The following is a 12,812-nucleotide window of genomic DNA, read 5'->3' as shown; positions in this document are numbered from 1 at the left end:
CTGAATTAAAATGACTTGTACATTAATGGCAACCCTTAACACTCATGAAACATAATTTACTTGAAGTGCTGGTCATGAAGCTTATTCTGCTCAAACACTTTCCTGATGAACCTCAATCTATATTAAATAGGACAGTTGCTTTAAAAAGTACTTAATAAGCTCATTGTGAACTGAAGGAGAAACTTCTTTGGAGTGAGTACTGCTAAGAGGCTATACTTTTAAAAAACACTTTACAGGTTGAAAGCACTTCTCAAATGTTTTCTCTCACAATATCCTAGAAAAATAAATATAGCCTTTTTCTAAATTATTCATGAGATTAAGGGCTCTGTAAGTTCTTTAACTCCAGTACACTATTTAAATACTAGCCATAAGTATTTAAAGAGACACACATTTTACGGGGGCCTCTCACTGTTGTGGCCTCTCCCGTTGAAACACACATTTAATTAATGGTATGAATAACCACTCCCTATAACCAAAGAGACAGGGTTCCTGGGCCTTAGAATCTTATAAACTAAGTTAAATAACATAAATATAGGGAGACTTTTTGCTTTCTCTATTTTTCTTAAATAGATTTTTTTAGGTACTTTTTAAATGCAGTTCCAATTAAAATCTTAAGGTTTGAAAAAAATAATCTTAAGGTTTGAATCTTTTTTTGCCTAATAGAATTACCCTAAATTCATATGAAAGAACAGTTATCTGAGAAGAACTAACCCAAGTATGAAAAAACAGGAAAGGGGCAGGGCAGGAAAGAGGTGGGAATTTGTATTGACAGATATTAAAATACAGTCTGAAACTGAAGAGTATTATACTGGCATAAGAATAGACAAGTAGGTCAGTAGAACAGAACAGAGAGCTCAGAAATAGATCCCATTATATATAAAAATTTAAAAAGTGACAAAGGTGGATATTTAAAGTCAATGGGAAAAAAAGAATTTATTTAGTAAAATGTTACTGGCATAATTGCATATCCATCAGGAAAAAAATTAAGTTGGGCCCTGAATTTCCCTATATATAAAAATAAATTACAGATAAATTTATGATTTAAGTATTTAAAAATAAAACAATAAAAATTTCAGAAGAAAATGTGCAATATACATACAACCTTAGGGAAACCTTTTCAACCAAGAAAGAAAACCCAGAAACCATAAAAGCAGGCATAATCTGTATGTATATGGCTGATTCATTTTGTTGTGCAGTGGAGGCTAACACAACATTGTAAAGCAACCATACTCCAATAAAGAAAAAAAAAAAAAAGACAGGCATAGCCAAAGCAATCTTGAAAAAAGAACAAAGCTGGAGGTATCATACCCCCTGATTTCAAACTATACTACAAAATGACAGTAATCAAAACAGTAGGATATTGACACAAAACCAGACACATAGATCAATGGAAGAGAATAGAGAGCCCAGAAACAAACCCACACTTATATGGTCAATTAATCAAGGACAAAGAGGGAAGAACATATAATGGTAAAAGACCCCCCTTCAATAAATGGTGTTAGGAAAACTGGACAGCTATATGTAAAAGAATCAACTGGACTACTTTCTCACACCATATACAAAAACAAAGTCAAAATGGATTAAAGACTTAAATCTAAGTCCTGAAACCATAAAACTAGAAGAAAATATAGGCAGTACCCTCTTTGACATCAGTCTTAGCAAAATTTTTTTGGATCTGTCTCCTCAGGCAAGAGAGACAAAAGTAAAAATAAACAAATGGGACTACATCAAACTAAAAAGCTTTTGCACAGCAAAGGAAACTATCAACAAAATGAAAAGGTAGCCTACTGACTGAGAGAATATACTTGCAAATGATTTATCTGATAAGGGGTTAATATTCAAAATATAGAAAGAACTCAGACAACTCAACATCCAAAAAACCAAATAGCCCAATTAAAATATGGGCAGAGGATCTGAATAGACATTTTTCCAAAGAAGACATACAGATGGTCAACAGGCACATGAAAAAGATACTCAGCACCACTAATCATTAGGGAAATGCAAATCAAAACCACAATGAGATATCACCTTTTACACCTGTCAGAATGTCTATCATCAAAAAGACAATAAATGACAAGTGTTAGAGAAGATGTGAAAAAAAAAGGAACCCTCGTGCAATGTTGGTGGGATTGTAAATTGGTGCAGCCACACGGAAAACAGTATGGTGGTTCCTAAAAAAAATAAAATAGAACTAACACATGATCCAGCAATTTCACTTGTGGGTATATACCTGAAGAAAACAAAAACACCAATTCGAAAAAATATATGCACCCCAATGTTCACTGCAGCATTATTTACAATAGCCAAGATATGGAAGCAACCTAAGTGTCCATCCATAGATGAATGGATAAAGAAGATGTGACATATAAAAATGGAATATTACTCAGCTATTTTTAAAAAATGAAATCCTACCATTTGTGAAAACATGAATGAATTCTAGAGGGAATTATGCTAAGTGAAATAAGTCAAAGAAAGACAACTAGCATATGATCTCACTTATATGTAGAATTTAAAAAACAAAGCAAACAAACAAAACAAAAACAGACTCATAGATACAGAGAACAAATGGGTGGTTGCCAGAGGGTACGGGGGATGGGGAAGTGAAATAGATGAATGGGATTAAGAGATACAAACCTCCACTTACAAAATGTAAGCTACTAGGATGTGTTATATAGCATAAGGAATATAGTCAATAATATTGTAATAACTTTGTATGGGGACAGCTGGTTACTGGACTTGTGGTGATCATTTCACAACATATGCAAATGTCACATCACTATGTAGTACACCTGGAGCTAACATAATATTATACATCAACTATATTTCAATTTTAAAAAGATAGGCATAACTGAGTATATACAAATAATAATAAAAGCAATTGTATGGTAAAATATAAAAGTATTAAAAGACAACATACTGGGGCAAATATCTGTAATTCATATGACTGGCAAAAAGTTAATAACTCTAACGTCCCCAAACCAGAAAAACTGGTAAGAAAGACACATTATCCAACAGAAAAATAGGCAGGGACTATAAATTGAGCAATCCACAGAAAAGCAAATCCAAATGTTCAATAAGCATTTGAAAACATGCTCAGCTTCATCTGTGGTCAGTGAAATGCAAATTAAAGTAACAATGAAATTACTTCTCACTAACCAGATTAGTAGCAATCAAAAGAATGACAATACTGTGTTGGCAGGGAGTTAGGCGAAAATGTACCAGCATATTACTGGTAGAAACACACCTTTTTGAGGAGCAATTGGCAATTGCTACTAAAATTTTAAAATGTGCTATTCAACTCAGCAGTTCTACCCCTGGGAATCTAGTCCAGGTATTTAAGGATATATATACTTATAGAAATGTATTATAGCAAGATTGTTTGTAGTAGGGAAAAAGGGAAACAAGTGAATTCTCATCAATAGAGGGGATACTCGCATGTCATGGACCATTATGCAACCATGAAAAAGAGTGATTGGAGCTATGTCAAATAATTGGAGGAATCACCACAATCTACTGTTAAGAGAGAAAAAGCAGGGCTTCCTTGGTGGTGCAATGGTTGAGAATCCCCCTGCCAATGCAGGGGACACAGGTTCGATCCCTGGTCCAGGAAGATCCCACATGCTGTGGAGCAACTAAGCCTGTGCACCACAACTACTGAGCCTGTGCTCTAGAGCCCGTGAGCCACAACTACTGGGCCCACGTGCCGCAACTACTGAAGCCCGCGTGCCTAGAGCCCGCATTTCACAACAAGAGAAGCCACCACAATGAGAAGCCCGCGCACTGCAACGAAGAGTAGCCCCCGCTCGTCGCGACTAGAGAAAGCCTGTGTGCAGTGATGAAGACCCAACACAGCCAAAAATAAATAAATAAAATAAAATAAATAAATCCTGGATGTCATTTAAAAAAAAGAGAGAGAGAGAGAAAAAGCAAACTCCGGAGAAGTATATATAATACTGTACGATGTGGGTACTTTTGACTGCAGGTAAGGGAAACCAATTCAACTGACTTAACAGGAAAATATTTACCATAACTGGAAATCTAGAATTAGGGCAGTCTTCAGAGTTGGTTGATATGAAGAGTCAATGGTAAGAACATCAGGATCAGCTCCTAGAGGACACTGAGAACTGGGCTGGGATTCTGGGGTAAATTGGTGCCAATGCAGAAAGCTGAATTGGATATAAACAAAGACCACAGAGAAATTCACCCATTAGGGAGTTAGCCCTTGGGAATCTCCTTTGTCTTACTGCATCTCCAGAACCTCTAAAACAATGCTGAATAATGAAAGAAAATAGTATGTATCCTTTTCTGCATCTAATGTTAAAGGAAATGGCCTTAGCATTTTACCATTTGGTATTTTTGCTGTTGGTTAATAATAACTATTGTTTTAAAAAAAATAATAAAAAATATTGTTTTTCATATTTAAGTAGTTTCATTTTATTCTGATTCTGCTTAAAGTGTTTATTAGGTTGATTATATCATTTTTTTTACAGAAAATATTTTCTCTAGTAATCAGTTCATATAACAAATTATGTTGATTAACTTCTTGATGTTGAACCAAGTTTGCACTCTGTGGGATAAACCCTACTTGCTAATAGTGAAATTGTTTTGCTATGTTGCTGAATTCTATTTGTGGATATTTAGGAATTATGCATCTGTATGTATATGTGAAAATGGTATATACTTTTCTTTTTTGATACTATATCAAGTTTTGCTATTTAAGTTATCATGACTTTACATAAATAAATTGGAGTGCTGTTCATCTTTTTCTTTGCCTTGGAATAACTTAACTGAAATTATGTGTTATTTAGAGCTTAAATAAAGCTTGTTCATGAAGCCATCTGAGCCTGATACCTTTTTGGATAGTAAGTCTTTTAATTGCTTTTCCAACTTCTCCTTTAGTGACTGGTCATTTGGGTTTTCTACTTTTTGAGTCAATTTTGGTAATTTATATTTAGCTAAGAAATCCTCCATTTCCTCTACATTTTGAAATGTGTTCCCACAGAACTGAATGTAGTAGTCTCTAATCTTTCTTTCAATTTCTTCCAGTACGTGATTATGTCTCGTTTTCAGTATTAATCTTGCAATTTTTTGCTTTCTCTATTTTTCTTAAATAAAATTTTAGGCATTTTTCTTTTTCATGAATCTTTCCAGGGAATTCTCTCCTTCTCTTGGTGAATTTTGTGTCCTTTTTCTTCTGTCTTAAGTATTAAGTTCCTTTACTTTTAAAAATTCCATACCATAATATACCATAATATTCAAACTTTTAAGGCGTACAATTCGGCGGTTCTAGGCATATTCACAAAGTTGTAGAACTATTATGTTCCTTTAGTTTTTAATCTCTCTTTTTTAGAAACGAGTAAGATAATGCATTTTCCTTTCACTACAGCTTTAAATTTGCCCTGAAGATTTTGGCATGCATTCTCTCCTTTCATAGCTTTCTAGTTATTTTGTCATTTGCCTTGATTTGCCCTTTGATGCAAAGATTATTTACTAGGGCATGCCTTAATTTTTAACTTGAAATTATTTATCTGTATATCTTCCTATATTTTCCAAATTCTTTAAAATGAGTATGTATTACTTTTATAACTAAGGCAAAATTCTTAAATTACATTTAAATCTTTTATCTGTGAAAAATTTATCTTTGAGAAAGGCATTCAATAGGAATCCACTCCACCCCCAAATAGTAGAAAGTTGTTGTAAAAGTGCTTATTAAATGGTTCCTACTTTCCCAGTTTAACTATATTTGTTGTAAACGGAATTTCCTTATATGTTTGGGTTCATTTCTGGACTCCATTCTGTTCCACTGAAGTCCCTATATTTCCTCTCCAGTATCAACAGGAAAATATTGTAACTTTAAATTTGTTTCAATATCTGGTAGTGTTAGTCTCCTCTCATTTCTTTTCCATAATTTTCTTGCTGATTCTCACATTTAATTTTTCATAAGGACTTTAGTACCTTTTACTATGTTCTGAAGAAAACAAAAAAGTATTGCTGTTTTAACTGGAACTGAATCACATTTGTAGATTATTTTAAAGAACTGACATCTCTAAAATATTGAGTGATCCTAATTAAGAAGAAAGTATATCTTTCCATCTGTCTAAGTAATTTTGTGTCCCTTTGTAGAAATGTTTTTCATATAGGTCCTAGGTGCTCCGTATTTCTTCGTAAGTTTAAACCTAGGCCCTTTATTTTGGTTGTTATTGTAAACTAAAATAGTTTTTCAATTATATAGTCCAAACAATTATAATTTGATATAGGAAAGCTATAAAGTTTTGTATATTAATTTTGTCTTTTCTAATAGCGTTTCAGTTAATTATCTTTGGGTTTCCAGATAATCAATCATATCATTAACAAATAATGATAATTTTGCTTTCTCCTTTCTAGCATTTTGTATGTTATTTCTTTCCCTTGTCTAATTGCATGGGCTAATAAATCTAGAACCATATCACATAAATGTGGTGACACACTGGGCATTTTAAGCTATTTCTAATATTGCACCATTAAGCATACTAAAATTTTAAAAGTGAGCATGCTCACTTAGCCAGTTTAGTACATAACCTTCTAGAGGTTTTATTCTTTTCTTTTCAATGGCTGGCACACAATTGACATTCACTAATTGTAGACTTTCAGCTATGTTAATACCCACATACACATAGATACATAAACAGTACAAGATAATACTAAATGGAAAGAAAAGACACTAGTAAACATTTACTGAGCATCAACTATGTGCAGGACACTGGCATAAACACTCCCATTAACAGCTTTTTTGGCATGTAGATCCTACTGGGAGTTGATTTTGACAGCAAATAATGATGGAAAGAGAGCACTGCAATGAATGTGAACACCCAGGTTCTAATCCTGTCTCAATCACTGATTTGATGACCTTGGAAGGTTCTTAACCAACAGCTTCCACTTACCCTGAAGGAGAGACAATTTGGGTGAAGAAGAGGCAGTCTTAGAATTCATGTGGGGAAAGACCTCCATTCACCTCTCGCCCTCCCTTCCCCCATACTACGGGAGAGCTTAGAGCTGACAGCCAGTAGAAGCAGCACAGAAAAAGGCAGTGGAACTAAGACTTCTTTGAGATAATGGATGTGGTGACACTACCAGAAATAAAAACAAAACAAACGAACAAAACAAAATATGTAGGTTCCTTGACATCCATTGCACGTACCCTGTGAAACAACTTCAGCATCAGTTATGCTCTCTTACAAATTAAATGTAGATTCTGGTCTCCATGTCTGCGGAGTAAATTTTACAAATCCCCATCCTCACACACGGCCCAGTAAGTTCCCTTCGGCTCCCCAGCTCTGCTGGGGTTAACTAAACTTTTTTCCTCCACCTCTGAGTCCTGGACGGGTGACCTAGAACGCAAATATGGTATCCAGGCAAACAATCTGACATAAGGACCCAGGCCTCCTTACTCTCTTTGGGATACATTCAAGGGTTAGAGGCCACTCGAGACACCTTCTTAGGTGTCGGAAGGGGCAACCCAAAGGTCAAAAAGGTCAGGAGAGTTTTCCCCGCGGAGCCGCATCCCCCAGGATACCCAGGCCTGCTCAGGGGCGGGGAGGAGGCTGGGTCCCAAGCTGTTGAGTGGCCGCCTTCCCAGCCAATCGCCACGTGGCTCCGCCGGGCTCTGGTCCCGCCCCTCCCAGCGCGGTACTCACTTTTCCCACTTCGGCGTTGCCCATGGAGATGACTTTGATACGCAGGGACTTGCCAGGCTCCTTCCGCTTCGGTATGTTGGCTTCCATTGCTCTGGCTCTCTCGGGGCCACCGCCTTGGTCTCTCCTTTCTCCCCACGCTGGCCCCGTCCCTCAGGCTTCCTCGTCCAATGGCGGAACTGCTAATCTCGTCACCACCCCGGCTACGCGGCTCGCCATCCCTGCCTCTGTCTGGCCGTGGGCGCGGGCGTCTGGGAGCTGAGGGAACCGGGTGAGGGAGGAGAGAGTCTCGCGATGCTAGAAAGGGGCAGCGTGACGTCATCGCCAAGCTCCGGAGACTAGGCTGTTCCCTGGGGTCGCGGGATTTAGTCCGGGATGCGTCCCTATGCAGGAAGGTGGTATTGGAACGTTGCTGAGTTTACTCTGCCGGGAGGGCACTACCTTGTGTTCAGGGGGCGACAGGACATAGACATTTGTTAGGTTCGCAGCAGAGTGGTAGAAATTTATTGGCTATTCAGGGCAGATCCTCGGACTGGAAGTAACTGGGATTATGGATTAGTTCAAGGGCCAGTGGCGCTAAATATTCGAAGTAGACCACGGTCCGTTTTGGGGTACTTTTTGTGTATGCTTCAGTACCGATGGGCCCATCCACTGACCCCTCTTGCAATATGTTTCCCTTCGGGCTTCCTGAGAGGACTTTCTCCTGAGAACTGGAACCAGGGAAGTGGGGAAGTCGGGCTTTGGTTCTGGAAGAGGGCCATTAGGCAAGATCTGAATCTTGTACCTATCATTTAAAAAAAAAAAGATTGTTCATTTGGAGTCAAGAGAGGTTTTAGTTTAGTCCTTGATCTTATATTACGTAGTTCTCATCTGCAGGCGGAAAGCTCAGACTAGACGTTTCTTACACTCTTAGTTCTATGAAGGTGTGTGTGGTTGTAGCTGTGTGCTCTGTTTACCTCCTTTCCTTGCTACTCATGTAAATTTAACCCCATCTTCTGTTCTCATGTTTCCTTTAGCTGATAATATAACAGTAGAATAATAATGAATTCTAAGATAACCACTTTTCTATTCTGATTCCAAGCGATGAGAAGAAAAGCATCTGCTAGAATAGAAATCAGTCTGAGAAGAACTGTAGTTTTTTGAGTCAATATCTGTGGTTACAGAAGATAAATAGAACTTGACAAATGATTATTTAGTACCCTGAAAAAGAATGGCTGCCAATTTCCCAATAAATTACGAGGGCAAAGGCAGCATTGCTTCTGTTCCCACATAGCTTTAAACATCATTAATACATTGCATGAAGATAGTGTCTAGAGGTTCAAAATTTTGTAACAGTTATTTTAAATTATATTTTCAAGCATTTTAATTTTAAAATTTAATTTTAAAACAGTAAATGCTTTTTAAGAAAAAAGCTTTCTTTGGATTGTTTTCGTAATCAACAAGTAATATAACTTAGTTCAATGAAGCTACTAAAATTCTTTACAAATATGAAATATAAGTCCTGGTTAGCATTTTGATAGTTTAAAGCTTAAAATAATTGGATTTATACTGATTTTCCAGATGTTAATCTCTCAGTATGATTTGATAAATCAATAAACATCTGTTTCTTTGATAGTTCACCTCTGACCCGGTAATAGAACTGGTATTGTAGAATAGTAATTGCAAAATGTCAGATCTTCAACTATTAAAGACTGGTTAGGTATAATACTATTGAGCATAAGAGCAGTAAAATGTGCTTAAGATTAAAGTTTATTACCATTTTTTCATACTGATGTTCTCAAAGTTTGAATGTGTACAGCCATATTGTTTACTAGGTGTGTTAAATTAGTTTGAGATTGAAAAAGTTAGAAAGTTAGTTAGCTTTCTCTCCCAGTCTAAGATAAAAAGAAGAAAGAGAAGATTGAATTAGCTGTGTATAGAGCTGGAAGATATGGTATGTGGGTTAGGAATGTGAGGTCTGGAGTCAGCCCTATTATACATTAAGTTGGCATGACATGGGCATGGAGTGTTGGAAAGGGTTACAGGAGATAATGTACATGAAATACATGGTAATCCCCAATAAACAACAGCCATATGCTTTCATTTACTCATTTTTTTATGTTTATGTATTAAGAAAGATTCTACATATTTATTATTTAAAATACATTATGAAATACGTTGGATATACCTAAAGATATTAAGAATAACATGATGAATATCTGTGTATCCACCACTTAACCTTAACAAATAAAACATCAGCAATAGTGGGGGCGCAGTGGTTGAGAATCCGCCTGCCGATGCAGGGGACACGGGTTCGTGCCCCGGTCCGGGAAGATCCCACATGCTGCGGAGCGGCTGGGCCCGTGAGCCATGGCCGCTGAGCCTGCGCGTCCGGAGCCTGTGCCCCGCACCGGGAGAGGCCACAACAATGAGAGGCCCGCGTACCGCAAAAAAAAAAAAAAAAAAAAAAAAAAATCAGCAATATTGTGTGTATTCTTCCCCAAATGTACATCGCTCTTCCCACTCTACAAAGCATTGCAACTATCTGAGTTGGTGCTTTTAATTTCCACCCATTTAAAAGTTGTTTTACTACATATGTATATACACCTTGAAATATAGTATTTCATCTTTTCAAAATCTTTATCTGAAATAATTTCAAAAATTTCAAGAATAGTAGGGGGAAATAAAACCTTGCATACCACTTATCCAGATTCATTGTTAATATTTTGCTCATTTACTATATCAGTTGTGCTCACTATGTATACACAAATATACACAAATTTTTTTCTAAGTCATTTGAGAGTAATTTGCAGACATCTTTATTCATAAATACTCCAATGTTCATTTCCTAAGAACAAGGACATTCTCTTACATAGCAACAGTATATTTATCAAAATGAGGAAATGTAACATTGATACAACACTATTATCTAATCCTGTGGTACTCAAACTGTGCACTGGGTGCCCCACAGCACCACAGTGAATTCATAGGGGATATCTGCGATATTTTAATTCTAAATTCTCAAGGCAAGAAAAACTACGCAAAACTACTCACTCGAGGTTATGTACAATTTTAACAATAGATGGCGCCATATTCCTTGGATATGTCATGTATTTGGGAAGCTGGGTTTTCCGGTGTTTGTGATAAAAAGTACAGCGCAAAAATCAATGTAGAGCATGAAATAAGTGTGGTCGTGTCCAGTCTGATTCCAAGGTTTGAGAAGTTGTGCAGTGCACAGGAGCTGCATAAATCCCATTAGTAAGTAATTGTGGTTATTTAAGAATGAAATAAAAATATTTTTCTTTCAATTTATCTGTATTAGTTTTGCAAATGGCAACTAAATTGTTAGGGCATAAATATTTAATAAGTTGGAACTAGATTTTTTTTTGGCTGAGGAACCCCATGAAAATATTATTGAGACACTAAAGGTACCTTGAATCAAGAACATCTGGGAAACTTTGATCTAACTCACAATCCTTATTCAAATTTCAGCATTTATTCTAATAGTATTCTCTATAGCTATGTTCTTTACCCCTGGTCTGGAGCCTAGTCCAGCATCATTTAGTTGTCATAAACATCTTTTGTCTTTTTTTATCAAGTTATTTTTAGGATACCCCTCAATTTGTATGTAATCTAACATAACTGATTAGATTCAGTTATGTTTAATGGAAATACCACAGGAATGACACTGTGTCCTTTTAAGGACGTCATATCAGAAGATCGGTAATGTCAATATATTCCATTTATTAATGATATAAACTTTAGTTAGTTGGTTAAGGTGTAATGTAGTGTACACTAGGTAATTCACAGTAAAGTTACTTTTTTTCCTTTGCAGTAAGTAATTTGTAAGGGGATACTTTGAGATTATATAACTATAACTTCATTGAACTTTCACCCACAAATTTTTATGATGATTCATGGCTGAAGAGGTATTACTATGATGGGTACAAAATGATAATTTTCTAACTTCACCTTTTGTCCTATATTTATTACTTGGTAGTCTACCATAAGGGAGAGCTTTCCTTTCTCATTCATTCATTTATTAATGTATATCAGGATGGACTCATTTATTCTTATTTTACTCCATGAATATTCTGCTATTATTATTATTTATTTTAATGCTCAAGTTGGCTCTTATTTTTTTTTGATAAGTTTCCACCATTTTTTTAGCACTTCCTTACTTTCTGGCACAATATTGAGCTCTGGTTCCCAGGGTTCTTTTAGTGGAGAATGGTATTTAGAAACCAAGATCTGGGTGCTACAGGTGCTTATTGATACTAGGGTGTCTTTGCTTTGGGCCCTTTTGGTTGACTGAACCAAAAAAAATATATATATATATATATATACACATACATACATGCATCTATGCATAATATGTAGATAATAAATCCATATACTAAAATATAGTTCATACTGATATCCCCAATCCATTTTAGCACAGCAGGATTTGTTGTAGTCTTCCCCCTTTCAATATTTATTACTCCCTTCTTCAACAATAGGAAACCTGGCTCTCATCTTCAATATATTTACTCATTTACTCAATCCTACAATGCAGAGGAAGTAGTTTCAGAATTGCTAACCCATACCATGTCAAAAAACAGAAACACTTTGAGAAACAGTTCAATATTTGCTTATAGCTACTTTTGTCTTAAACTGACAAATATAGTTTGTCATATACTTTCATATAGTCTAAGTATTATGTTCAAAAGTTAATTGGGTTAATCCTTTTTGCTCCTCTTTGGTGTCATTATGATTTTCATTTGAAATACAATTAAGGGACTTCCCTGGTGGTCCAGTGGTTAAGACTCCCAGCTTCCACTGCCTGGGGCACAGGTTTGATCCCTGGTGGGGGAACTAAGATCCCACATGCTGTGCAGTATGGCCAAATATATATATATATATACAATTAAGTTCATTTGTTAATGTTTGTATTTTATTTTAGTTTTTTCCCCTTCATTACTTTTGGCTTTATTAAGTTTTTTGAATATGTTAAGCATTAACATAATTTCAAAAGTAGAATGATACAAATTGGTATACTTGCATAAGTATCACTTTCACCCTTTACCCCAATTCTCTTCACTGCTTCTCACCTACCTCCTGTGGGCAGCCAATCATATTAGACTCTAGTTTATTCCTTCATGTGTTTCTTTTTGTAAAAAATAA

At 36.0% G+C, this 12,812-nt stretch overlaps 2 protein-coding genes across 4 annotated transcripts in view; one reads left to right on the top strand and one right to left on the bottom strand.

Moving 5' to 3' along the window:
- DNAJC27 (DnaJ heat shock protein family (Hsp40) member C27) overlaps positions 1 to 7,966 on the bottom strand; it is a 38,954-nt gene extending 30,988 nt beyond the window's left edge. The window contains exon 1 of one of the 3 annotated variants that reach the window (XM_059079226.2): positions 7,674 to 7,966. In XM_059079226.2, coding sequence (XP_058935209.1) covers positions 7,674 to 7,760 — 87 coding nt within the window. In that variant the 5' untranslated portion in view covers positions 7,761 to 7,966. The remainder of the gene's footprint in view (positions 1 to 7,673) is intronic. The other 2 variants (XM_059079228.2, XM_067007997.1) reach the window with 2 other exon arrangements.
- Positions 7,686 to 12,812, top strand: part of EFR3B (EFR3 homolog B) — a 134,701-nt gene continuing 129,574 nt past the window's right edge. The window contains exon 1 of the mRNA XM_067007996.1: positions 7,686 to 7,744. Within this exon, the coding sequence (XP_066864097.1) occupies positions 7,696 to 7,744 (49 nt within the window). The 5' untranslated portion in view covers positions 7,686 to 7,695. The remainder of the gene's footprint in view (positions 7,745 to 12,812) is intronic.

The sequence above is a fragment of the Kogia breviceps genome, chromosome 11, assembly GCF_026419965.1.
Source record: "Kogia breviceps isolate mKogBre1 chromosome 11, mKogBre1 haplotype 1, whole genome shotgun sequence".
In the NCBI taxonomy this organism is placed as follows: Eukaryota; Metazoa; Chordata; class Mammalia; order Artiodactyla; family Physeteridae; genus Kogia; species Kogia breviceps.
Note: the sequence above shows the minus strand (reverse complement) of the source record. Positions and strands in the feature narration are given on the sequence as shown.